This window comes from Lathamus discolor, chromosome 7 (genome assembly GCF_037157495.1).
Source record: "Lathamus discolor isolate bLatDis1 chromosome 7, bLatDis1.hap1, whole genome shotgun sequence".
NCBI lineage: Eukaryota > Metazoa > Chordata > Aves > Psittaciformes > Psittacidae > Lathamus > Lathamus discolor.
In genome coordinates, this window is record NC_088890.1 from 7,827,528 (window position 1) to 7,841,100 (window position 13,573).

Sequence of the window (13,573 nt, forward strand, 5' to 3'; positions counted from 1 at the left end):
AAAAAAATTGTATGAAGTTTTACCATGAGACATTCCATGCATTTAGGGAAAGTCAACTGAGTAACTAAATGAGTCAATCAAATAGCAAAATTATTTTCTTCAGAACAAGCGATGCATTAGTTCCAGAAACATCGTCTACTGAGCAATTTTAGCTTGCCTAATGTACCTTTTTTTTCCCTCTCCTTCCTAGATCCAGCCATTGTAAATGGAGTTTATTGGTCAGAATCTTTAAATAAGGTGTTTGTTGATAATTTTGATCGTGACCCTTCTCTCATCTGGCAGTACTTTGGAAGTGCAAAAGGATTTTTCAGACAGTACCCAGGTAAGAAGAATACAAGTTCTTAAACTATGACAAAGAATGCTGCGGCTGCAATTTTTCACTCAGTAGTGTCACAAATCATGACTTTCACAGATACTTGCTGGTTGATTTTTTCTTTGTCTAGTTTTAAGAGAGACATTTCTAACGAATGTTTTCAACATTCTGAGGGGATATCTTGAACCAATTTTAATTTGGAGATGAAGCTGCCAAGATAACTCATGTACTTATAAACATTTGTATTAATTTATACATATACATACGTCAGAAAAATAACTCCTAAATAGACTGTGGAGGGCAAAACGATTGGACACTTCTTTATAATACTGAATTTAGATAATGTGCTCTATTGATGCATATAGTAAGACTTCATTGTATTTCATTATTCAGTTTTTAGATTTCCACATAACCTTACATCTTTCTATTTAAAGATTTCAAAAACTTGTTTTAAAGTTTCTCTTTGCACCAGTTTTAATGAAATGCAATTAGATCACTTGTATTATTTCCATAGAAATCTTTTAAGATACAGTAATTTATATTAGTCCTTATTTTAAAGGCTGTTTCTTGTCTTGTGCTAAAGTTTAAAGTTTTGCTTTTTATCATATTTCTTTTGACCCACGACTGCAGGATATAAGCAAAACATCACATGTATGACCTGTGCATGAAGCAGTTAGTATAACAGGACCTGTTGAGACGAGGCACAGGTAGTGAGTGCTCGAGGCTTGAAAGGGACTTCACAAGCATGTGATAAAACTCGTCAACACCAATAACCTAGTATGACAACACTTCCGTGACAGTACTATGATGAATATAATTGTCCTGAAGAAGTTTTCACCTTACAGTAGACTAAAAAGGAGTGAGGAAAAAAATACTGGGTTTGGTCATCCTATTTTATTATTTTTTCCAGTATTTCCTATGCTACAATACAATTCCCTGTTAAATTAAAGTATGAAACTCCATTAAGTGCTGCTTAGGCCAATGCCACAGATACATTTGGAACAGGTACTGTGAAAATATAATTTTTTTAATCTCTTTTTCAAAACAGGAATTAAATGGGAACCTGATGAGAATGGAGTCATTGCTTTTGACTGCAGAAACAGAAAATGGTAGGCAATAGATGACTACCCATGTTAAGAAATTTGAAAGGAAGTTCAGTATTTGAAAGAGCAAGTTGTCTTTTGTCTTAGGTACATCCAGGCAGCAACTTCTCCAAAAGATGTGGTCATTTTAGTAGATGTCAGTGGCAGTATGAAAGGGCTCCGTCTGACTATTGCAAAACAGACAGTTTCATCTATTCTGGATACCCTTGGAGATGATGACTTCTTCAATATAATTGCTGTGAGTGTCTCAAGATTTCTTTCTTCTTTTCATTCCCCCCCCCCCCCCCCCGCCCCATGGTTTTTTGCTCTCCGTCGTGTTTTACATCACACAATACACTTGAAAAATGTCGCATAAGGGTGATGGATGCAAAATGACATCAGAGCCAACTGGACAAGCACTGTGATTTTTCCAGTGCAAGCTTCTTCAGGTGACAGTGTCTTCAAGCTATTTTTCTATGACTTGCAGTCTGAAACCCCTTAACGAGTTGTCTTGAGTTTGGGAGTTGCAAAGAATAGTAATCTGTTTTGTAGTTTGCCTGAGCTTTCTACATTATCTTAGCTTTTAACTTGGAGGTCTGTCCCTTTACACCTCTGCCTCCCTCTGCCCCCAGGTTAATATAGAAGGATTAATAGATGCTAACATAGCTTCTTGTTATTCCTGCTTTCCTCAGCGCAAATCCGAAATGTATGTATGTGTATGTAAGTTGTACGAAGGCACTACTGGTGCTTACTAACAGTGATAAATTAGATCATCAGTAGATCCTGTTATTTGTATAGAGAGTTTTAAGTAGTTAGTTTTCCATGGTAGAGGTACATGTTTTAAATCTATGGCAAGAGGCAACTTCTACAGTATTTAAGAGTAATGGGATTAATCATGTAGTTAAGGATGGCTTTAACAAGTCCAGAACTGACATCAGACCTATGATTTGCAGGGGGGTATAGGAGGAAAACTTACGGTTTTATAAATTCTTCTTTGTTGATGTTCTCTTGGTAATACTTCAAAGTATGTGGGTTTATTATATGCATAGATCCTAAAAAATTCTTCAAATGCTTGAGTGTAAGGAGGATTCTGGCCTTTTTTCCCTACAAAGGAAATGGTTTTTGTATACAGAAATAAATGACCATAGTGACACTAGTGCAAGTCATTGAGATTGTATGGAGAATGGAGTATATATGCTGAAAGTATACATGCATTTATTTTAAATAGATAGCAAGCATTTAGTTCAGAATATCTTTCGTATTAATCTTCTTGCTTGATAATTGCATAATTAGAAGAAACTCATGGAGTGGGAAGACATAATTACATACTGTATCAAAAAAAGATTGACTGTCCTTCAAGAAAATTGTGATTAACTGTAATCTAAATAACTTTAAGTTGAAAGAATGTTTCAAATAAGTAATTACGAAGACACTTGACCAGCCATTTTTCAGTGTGTAATCTCTGTGTTTATCAGTAGTTGTGACAGTTACTGTGAATGATATAGGAAGAAAAAAGAATTTTTTTAACTGATGATTTTTCCTTTGTGAAAACCAGAAAACTCGTGTATTACAAAAAATATAAAAATGTATGTAGCTAGAACCCAAAACAATTATTTTTGCATAAATAGTACAGGAGAAATAATAAGTAAAGACTTGAAAAAAATGAGCAAATATGAAATAACTAAACATCTTTATTTTTCAATTTAAACTTTAATTGAAGATGAACTGAGCTGTGCATAAACCAGCATGGAGTCACAGAATTTTTGCATAATTTATTGCGTGGAAATGCACCAAACTGGTAGCTGAGACTGGTACTGTGGAGAAGGGAGTGGAGGATGTTTCAATGAAGAAAGGTATAGACAAGCTGGGGCTGGATTTATAAACTCCTTTTTTGTGATCTAAATGATCAGCAAAGGTCACTGCTCTGAATAAGCACCAGCAGGGTAGATGATTTTTGTTGAGACTGGAGAGGGTGTCAGAGATCAAACCATACGACAACAAAGCTCACTCAAGAAGCTTCTTGGTGTGAAAGCACTGAAAATCCTTTATAGCTTTTATCTACAGACAAATGTTTGAGTAAGAATATATTTTACTCTTTATAATTTAGGCATAGGCTAGTAATGTGTAAGTGGCTCCTTTTTGCAGGCAAGGTCTTACCATTCACATAGCACACAGCTGATACTTGCTCACATCAATTGTTCTGAAAGGCCTGTCCAAATTGCTCTGTAAGGACTGCTGGACAGCTGTAAGTCTGGGCCAAATGACCAAGCACCTCTTTCTCTTTCCAGGCCAAAATTGGAGGTGGAATAAGAGCTTTATGTGGGAAATCTGAACAAACAATACACTTATTTAAATGAAGCAAAAGTTTTGAGCCTGACTGATAGTCAGGATGGCTTTATTATGTGCAGTGATTAATGGAACAAATACTTGCGATGGAAGACTTCTATGAGGAATCAGGTCAGGAACTGGGAGTCAAATAGATTAAAGAGTTTTCCTTATCCCACAAGAGGGGAGAACCGTAAAGCATGGCTGCATTTTGAGGAAAGGAAGGAAGTGCAAGGAAAATAGTGATGAAATATGTGAGAGGGGACTTACACATGAGCAACAGCCAGAATGAAGCAAGTGGAAAGCTTACACAAGCAGATGGGAAACTTTTGTGCTTGCTACAGTAAGAAAGAAGAGCACTTTAAAGTTAGCCAGAAGAGAACAAGAGGTTAGAGAAGCTGGACTAGTGTAAGACAGGGCTTTGTTGATGGGGGGAGTCAAGGATGGAAAGGAATTAAGCATTGTGAAAATCAGCATTTATGTCAGTGAAAGAAGCAGAAAAAAATCACTGTCCAAAAAGTTATAAAATCTTTTTGATTTTCTTTTCAGATGATTGTCACACATTTCAGTATATCCACAAAAAGACATTTAGGATTCCCGTTGGCTGTAATGGGAGTTATGATCACTACACACTAACATTGTTAAAAACTCAATACTTAGAATTATGCTGTAGGGTAGGAAAAATATAATCTAAACCAAACAAAAACCACCAACCAACTGAAAAAACCCACCAAACCCAAAACGACCCCACCCCCCTAAAAAAACCCACCCAAACAAAAAAGACCTCCAGCCAAGAATAAACCTAAAAGCCACTAGCAGTACATTAGCTGGGTTCTTTCATATGCATTTATTTTTCACTAAATTAAGTTTATCTGTATATATAGAATAAAGGTGGATTCAGTGTGGCTCTTTCCAGAGATTAACCAGAAAAGGGTACTGTTAAAAATCATTTTAGCTTTCATGGGTAGGTTGCTGCAAAATCTATCTGAAATTGATGGACTAGATGATTGAATTGCAAAAAATTATCGAAATACAAGAGTAATTTTGTGCTGCCTATGTTAAAATTTAAGGTCAGTTCACTGATGCATGATCAGAGATGCCTGCAACAACAGAAAAGGCATATTTTTCCATTTCACTTTGAAGTATTATTCCAAGTCATGCATTAAATTAACAATATTATCATAAAATGAGTACTAATTTTGCCGAATGCTGAAATTTTAAAAATGCTTTTATAAAACTGTAAACTCTGTATTAAATTAACAAAATATTAACTGAGCCAAGAATGATACATTAATTTTAATGCTTTAGTGACATTATGTTAGCAAAATTGATTACAATAAAAGTATTTGCTAATTCAAAGCACAGTGGTATATTTCCCTGGTTTTCATTTGTAGAATTTCTCATTATAAATGGTTTCTGGGTAGTCTCTTCTTAGGAACCCTTATAATCATACAGGGTAGATGATGGATAAACTTACTTTTCAGCCTGCTGAATAATCAGGATCTGTACAGCTCATGTGTGAGCAGGCTGAGAAGGAGAAAGGCATAACCTCCATATGATGGCTTCAAGCAGCAGTCTGTGCATGGGTGCCACTTGTTGCACATGGTAACTCTAGTGGAACTTTGAAAATACCAGTTTGTTTCCTCTTCTGGATTGGCTTCACTGTTGGGTTTTAGATTAGGCTATATTGGGTGTCTGAGTATGCCTAATGTAGTGTGAAATCTTTTATCTGTGTATTGCTGCACAACAGAATGTGAATTTGTTTCTGTTGACCTTTCTCCAGACAGCTTCAATATGACAAAGAATAAACATGAAAAGTATGAATTTAAACTAATTCTGTAAGCGTGTTAGTACCATAAACGTGTGTATATATATATATATATAACATTTTCAGAATACAAATAGTATCTGTTTAAGTAATGTTGGTCAGCAACTGTCAAACTAGCTGTATAGTTCCTCTTAGTTCAGATTTTAGCCCGCTTGTTTTATGCCTCTTGTGCAAAGAAATAACTAGAAATAGAGTGACAAAATAATGTGAACTAATAAATAAACATAACTAAGTAAATAAAGAATAACCAACATCATCTGATGTTTAGATCAATAAAAGGCTTTAGAAGAGTAGCTCAGAAATGGTGTAGCTGGTTTCTACTTCCTCCTTCAACAAAACACAGAATATGCACAGATATTGCATAGCAGTTATTACATCACAGCTCTCACAACTGTAACATGCAGAAGTATCATATTCCAGAGTGTAAGGTGATGGGACAATACAACAGTAGGAAATGTAAGAAAACAGTGTAATGCAAGACTCTTGAAAGGCAAAACGCAGACATTTACTAGGTAAATTAACAAGAGATCCATACTGGGTATTGCTGGCAAAGTCAGCAGTTACTAATCAGCCTTTTGACTAAAGATCAGGAAGCTATGCCACGAAATACAAAATCTAAAATGTCTTAAAAAGCTACAGAACTGAATTCAAATTGCTGATGGGGGGGATATTTTCCCCTTTTTTACTTTAATGGTTTGACACAGGTAAAAGAAAGGCATCACCAATAACAGTGCAAAACCCTATGGCAAGGTCAAAGAAATCAAATATATGCTATGAAGCAAAAGATGGGTCTTTTACTAGAAGCTGACAGTTGCACTAAAGATCACTTGAAGATACTATTTTAGCAGAAAACATTGCTTGAATGTTTCACATAGTGCATCAAAATTCTACAGATTTCATGGACTTGGAAAGGCAGATATTTGCTGCTTTGGGAATTTCTTTTTTAACTGAAATAATTTTGTCCAGTGAATTTTTCCATAGAATCATAGAATAGTTAGGGTTGGAAAGGACCATAAGATCATCTAGTTCCAACCCCCCTGCCATGGGCAGGGACACCTCACCCAAGGCTCTGTCCAGCGTGGCCTTGAACACTGCCAGGGATGGAGCATTCACAACTTCCCTGGGCAACCCATTCCAGTGCCTCACCACCCTAGCAGGAAATAGAATCCTTCCAGGTTATGCTTGTTATCCATAGAATACTGTTACATAAAAATACTTATTTACACACCTTGGTGTAATTCTGTTTCTTCTGCCATGCATAGAAGATTGCTTAAAATATTTTTTGATAGTAATAATCTCAAATGCAGATAGTGGCACAATTTGGCTAGGTTTCACAAGGTTGAGTATCTGTGTTTTCTCATGTTCACAGTGACAGCTGAAAGGGCTTTGTCCACGTGTCATCTCTGTAATTGTACCTTTTATGTGAGAATGAACATTTTTATTCATTCTTTTTTTGAAGTAGGTTGATTTTAGGGCTGCTATGGGACTTCAAGCATGTCCTCTGTAAAAGCATGGACATCCATTTTACTATGTCACTGAATAACAGTAAAGGTATAGCAGGAAGCTGCTGGGAGTCTGTGGGTTATGGTGCAGCTAGCAGACATGCATGTCTACACGTCTGTGGGAAAAACCTAATGATATGAGTTACTTAAAATAGTAGTCAAATGAAATATTATAGAGATCTAAAAGGCTGAAATCATGCTATTTAGATACAAGGTCTGATAGAGTAGGATGTTGTTTCCTCTATTCGCTGGTGGTGATAGGCCTGGAAAAAAAGTTGTGGTACTACTACAGCATTAAAAAATTCTGAGCTTGCTTGCATGCAGATGTTTGAAAGTGAGACTGTGACTGAGAAACAGGTAGATTTCAGTATCTTATTGCATAATGACCAATTACAGACACTGTGATTGGTATCATATAAAAAAAGTATCTTTCTGTAAATTCCAATGACAGCTACAGAAATTAGACTGAGAAGGCTAAACCAGAAGGTTATATTTTCTTGTATTACCTTTGGAGCAACAGGCATATTCACAGATTCTTATATGTTGGAATAATATTGATGGGAATAAAATAATTAAGGAAGCATGCAAATTTGCTACAGAAATTATGTATAAATATCTTTTGATCATTTCTGTTTGTTTCTATGCAACCAATCAATTACTGTGTCAATGCTGATGTAAATTGTCTGTAAAACTAGCAATATCAAGTGAAATTACTTACAGCTAAGGACTAAGCCTAGCACAGTGCCTCAAGAATAACTTGATGCAATTCAAATTAAACATTCTTCCCTATGTAACAGTAATTAAGTAATTATGAATGTAGTAAGTTGTGCACTGTTAAAATGAAAGATGATGCCAGGTGTCCAAAGTGGAACCGGTTGCAGGGGTCCGTGGTTAGACCATGTGCAGAGAAAAGAGTGGTGTTAAACCGAAGAAAGTAGAACAAATCCTGAGCTAGACACAGACATAGTGAGAGCTTGCAGTCATAGGGAACCTTGTCTAAGCAGCATTCTGTTGTGAGTCATGTAAGGCTTCTCTTTATTCCCATTGAGGTGGAGGAAGAAGAGAGTAAATGCATATATTAATCTTATGACATGTTTTTCATTATTATTTTTGGCTTGACTTAATGTGTTGTCTGCCTTTGTTTACTATGGATGTTCTGATTCAATAAATAGGGTGAAAATAAAAATCAATATTAAAAAATCATTTAAATATCAAAACTCAATAAATATGGGTGAAAACATTTAAAGCCTAAATGCTAAGTCCTTATAGTTTAATCTGTAATAACTTCTACAGTATATTTAATTGAGAGGAGCAATTAAGTTAAAACTCTGGCTGTACAACTAATTTAGACTGTTTGAAGGTACTTCTATATTAATTTGACCTGTGTTGAAAGGTTGAAAAGATTTAAACAAGTCCAATATTCAATTAAGTGACTTAAGCATCTGTGAGTCTGCAAGATCTACTGACTGCAGATGAGACAGGTTCTTTTAATGCTTAAGATGCTTCTGAAACCAGGAATGGACTATCTAATTTACTTAGGCCTTGTAAGGTAAGCAGATAATTCCTAAAAGATCTGTCACATCTTCATGACTTAGTGTATATTAAGCTACTTTGCTTGACTGAAATTCTGACTGTTGTCAGATATGTCCAGGATTGATTGAAGCTTACAGACTTTTTGGCACAGTTGTTCCACTGTTAACCTTGCAAAATGTTAGCTGGTGACTCAACTATTTGTCAAGATGTCTTCTTTATATAGAAAAAAAAAAATGGGAGTTGTGACTGTGATGTATCAAAAATGACCTCTTAATACTATCCAGATTTAAGCTTGAAGGATATTTGTGCCAGTTGGTGTATACAGTACCCATTAACTCCACTTGGGTGTTGGCATCTGTTAAATTAAATGCTTCTTTTTAAAAGTATAAACTTCGGAAATGTTAAGAATCATGTAAAAGAAAAAAAAAAAAAACAAACAACCACCCACATCCAGGTTTTAAAAATCAACCAAGTCCTTTTGTTCTTGCTTTATGTGCATGCTTCATTGTAGTTCTAAATCATTAAATTGTATTTTTAAAAGCTTTTAATTACAGTCTTCATCATACTTTTTCTTTCTCTTTATAGTATAATGAAGAACTTCATTATGTAGAGCCATGTCTGAATGGAACATTAGTTCAAGCAGACAGAGCCAACAAAGAGGTAAGGAATCAAAGCAGTAACACAGCAAGGATAGGATGCAGTGTGTAACAATGTGCTATAATGATCTCTTCCTAGTACAATGCCTTCCATTATTAGAATTTATTAATTATTCTTCTTATGCCATTTCAAAGGAGTCTTATGTGCCTCAGTAGGAAGAAAAAGAAATCACTTCCTAGTCAATCTGATTGAATAAACTTAATGGAAAATTACAGAAATCACTGAAAATACAGTTAATAAAAATTAGCAATTATTTTAAGTACTTCAGTTGCTTTAAATTGAACAATCATTATTTTACAAAAACTTACGAATCATAGAATCATAGAATAGTTAGGGTTGGAAAGGACCTCAAGATCATCTAGTTCCAACCCCCCTGCCATAGGCAGGGACACCTCACACTAAACCATCCCACACAAGGCTTCATCCAACCTGGCCTTGAACACTGCCAGGGATGGAGCACTCACAACCTCCCTGGGCAACCGATTCCAGTGCCTCACCACCCTTACAGTAAAGAATTTCCTCCTTATATCCAATCTAAACTTCCTCTGTTTAAGTTTTAAACCATTACCGCTTGTCCTGTCATTACAGCCCCTGACGAAGAGTCCCTCCCCAGCATCCCTATATGCCCCCTTCAGGTACTGGAAGGCTGCTATGAGGTCTCCACGCAGCCTTCTCTTCTGCAGGCTGAACAGCCCCAACTTCCTCAACCTGTCTTCATACGGGAGGTGCTCCAGTCCCCTGATCATCCTCGTGGCCCTCCTCTGGACTTGTTCCAGCAGTTCCATGTCCTTTTTATGTTGAGGACACCAGAACTGCACACAATGCTCCAGGTGAGGTCTCACAAGAGCAGAGTAGAGGGGCAGGATCACCTCCTTCGACCTGCTGGTCACGCTCCTTTTGATGCAGCCCAGGATATGGTTGGCTTTCTGGGCTGCGAGCGCACACTGCCGCCTCATGTTCATTTTCTCATGGACCAGCACCCCCAAGTCCTTCTCCTCAGGGCCGCTCTGAATCTCTTCTTTGCCCAATCTGTAGCTGTGCCTGGGATTGCTCTGACCCAGGTGTAGGACCTTGCACTTGTCATGGTTGAACTTCATAAGGTTGGCATCAGCCCACCTCACAAGCGTGTCAAGGTCCCTCTGGATGGCATCCCTTCCCTCCAGCATATCAACCAGACCACACAGCTTGGTGTCATCAGCAAACTTGCTGAGGGTGCACTCAATCCCACTGTCCGTGTCAGTGATGAAGATGTTAAACAAGACCAGTCCTAAGGAAGAGGTTGCATTCTTAAGACAAACTAATACTAAAGTTGAAGCAAACCCTCAAACCAAATGAAAACAAATATAGTATGAATAAAAATAATTAGCATTTCGAAGAGGTGCGTCAAAACAACACTGCATATATTCAAGAAAGTTCTGTGAAAGTGTTCACATTAAATCCTACTGGCATTCTTCAGAAAAAATATTACAATGATTTCAGTGGTGGTTTTATTTGAAGGGAGATTACAGCATGAAAGTGCAGCTTGAATTATAGTTTATTGCCTGCCATCCAGTTGCAGTCGCTCTATGCAAGCATTACTCCATCACACTTCTTAGAAGGGTAAGGTAATATTGTTTATGCCATGTAAAATTATGAAATAAGATAGTTGAAAAGTCCAGTGTTTCTTGTAGAGGGAAAGGCTTGTTAAAGTAAGCCACTTGTGTCGTTATAGAACTTCTTCCCTGCTAACACTTCCTCTGTTCTTAAAGTGACTTGCCCACCTGAGTCTTGCTTATGACTGGAGAGGGCAGTAGTCTTGTATCTTTCTTTAAATATTTCTCTCTTTTTTTATTAAAGGCAGATCCAGAAGAGTTGCAGCTCAACACTGTATTGTGCTGAACATTCAGTATGATAATTCATTATTGCTAAAGAAGTCAATGAGATCTTGCAGGAAGTAGAAGACGTAGCTCTGATAACACACTTCTAAGTGTGTCAGTGCTAGTTCTTTTTATGTATACCAAGACAAAATGACTTTGATCTCATTATGATGTACTTTACTCCATTGTATTATTCACCCAAGTTCTTTGCATTTAACCTACATATGCACCTGTATTTTACAAGAATTATGTTTCATGGGCTGCTTCCTTAATATACTTTCTCCACTGTTCTCCACTGTTGATTTTTAGATTATCTAAATATCATTTGGTTACTGCGTGGAATGACATGAATTGTTCCTAATCATTTAGTGTTGAGCACCCTTATTTGTGTGAGTTAACTGTGATGCAGTTTTCTAAATGAACACTTTATTGTGGGTGCATCTAATGAGACATATGAAAGCTGTGCAAGTTCTAGACTTAAAACTAAAGGTTCAAATATATTGCCCAGATGATCTGTCTGGAATTAATCCTACTGTTAACCTTTCCATCACTCTGCAACTGATCAAAATGCAGATCACCATATGCCCATATGCTACTTAATGTCAGATTCATTTTAATTTAATTGATCAAAAAGTTTTTATGCCACCCAGATGATGCTCAGATTTTATGAACAGTACTCAATTATTCAAAATAGTGAAGAACAATTTAATGTTCTTCAGAGTAAACGTCGATATAATTTCTGGTTAGCTAATTTTATTTTATTTTTTAATTTTATTTCTGGAATCACTTTGTGCTTTATTTTGCCTATAAATTGAAAAATATATCCAATGTTTCAGAGAATAGCTAAATATGACCTGTTTCCTGTTATTCATATTAGTGAGGTAGTTATTTTCTGTCCTTGAAAGGCCGGAACTGGAGAATAAACTTGACATAGGTAATTTGCAATAGTTTGGTGAGCTGAGGTCCTTTTCAAAATCCCACTGAATTCCCTGGAAAATAGTCTTTTGGTCAGGTCCATAGAAAAAAAGATATTTTTAAATGCTGTTACTATGCACATTCCAAAACTGGTCAAGAACTATTGGAGTATTCAGCTATGTTTTGAAATTCATTATAAGATTTCAGCCATTTGGACTGCTACTTTTATTCCTGTGAGTCTGACAGATATGCCAGCCTTCTGTAGTTTCTTTATGTGAAATTGCCAAGTGTCTATTGTAGTAGCAGATGATAATCCTTTGAGCAACCTGTTTTAGTGGAAGGTGTCCCTGCTTGTGCAGGGGTTTGGAACTAGATGATCTTTAATGTCCCTTCCAATCTATGATTCTGTGATTCTATGAAATTACACTTTCTTAACCAGTCTTACAAGGTAAATACTCATTTGTCTGGTCACTGGTAAAAATAGCTCTTTCTTTTGTTTATTGAATGACAAAACAGGAAAAGGAAAAGTATCACCACAAACACTGTAACGTGTTTTTTCAAACAGCCATTATCAACATATAACCAGAAATTTCTGTACTGGTGAATTAGAGTAGGTGATAGACAGGCAATGTTTTAAACTATGTGGTATTGTTTCAGTTTATATGTGTATACATATGCCTGAATTTTTGGTAGTCTAGTGTATGTCTGAAGATGTAACTGTATATTCCTCCTGGAAATCTCTATTATTTGTCATTTAATGTCGAATGTTCTTCTTACTTGAAATGGAGGAAGAACGACCACATCTGTTACAGCCAATGTAAGCTCTATTAGCACCAAAATAAATACAAGCATTTTAAAATCCATTAGAATGTTTTTCTTTAGGTAGCAAGTATTTATTCCCATCTGCTAACTTTAAATGGGAACAATTAGAAATTGCTGTGATGGTATTTCATATTGCTATAGTTTTCACTGTGTGTAAAGAGGAGACATATGCTGATGATGGTTGCAGGGACTTGAATTCTTAACAGTTCCCTCGAAAACTCTTTTACATTGCTGTATGTACACCTGACCTTATGAAGGACAGGTATTTCTTAACGAGGCATTTATTATTGGAAGCATACATAAAACCAGTTTTACAAAGCTATAAATATATGCTGAGTAAACTGTAATTTATACCATTTTTGACAGTCTCTCTCTCTTCCCTCTCCATGAGTCCCATTAAATGACCTTTAAAAAAACCCGTGTCCACTCCCCAATATACAGACACACCCCCCAGTTCTTGCTAACTGCATCTTTCTAGGTTCATCTGACACCACACGTAGCAAATAAACATAGTTCTTAGGAGCAAAGATAAGAAATTACTTTAAGATGTTTGACTGGAACTTTTTATCTCATGAGAAAAGCAGCTGTTTCAATAACTAAATAAAAATTGCTTTCACAGGATCAGTACCCCAGTCCACATTTTTATTGAAAGTATTTATTGAAGAACTACTTTGCTGCCTTTATATAAGGCTCAGATATTCTCACATGGAATCTTGCTACTCTGAGGATGTCACTTAAAC

At 36.2% G+C, this 13,573-nt stretch overlaps 1 protein-coding gene across 1 annotated transcript in view; it reads left to right on the plus strand.

Annotated features, from left to right (window-relative positions):
- CACNA2D3 (calcium voltage-gated channel auxiliary subunit alpha2delta 3) overlaps positions 1–13,573 on the plus strand; it is a 498,676-nt gene that overhangs the window by 239,186 nt on the left and 245,917 nt on the right. Inside the window, exons 6-9 of the mRNA XM_065687615.1 lie at positions 191–322; positions 1,362–1,422; positions 1,504–1,654; positions 9,169–9,243. Coding sequence (XP_065543687.1) covers positions 191–322; positions 1,362–1,422; positions 1,504–1,654; positions 9,169–9,243 — 419 coding nt within the window. The remainder of the gene's footprint in view (positions 1–190; positions 323–1,361; positions 1,423–1,503; positions 1,655–9,168; positions 9,244–13,573) is intronic.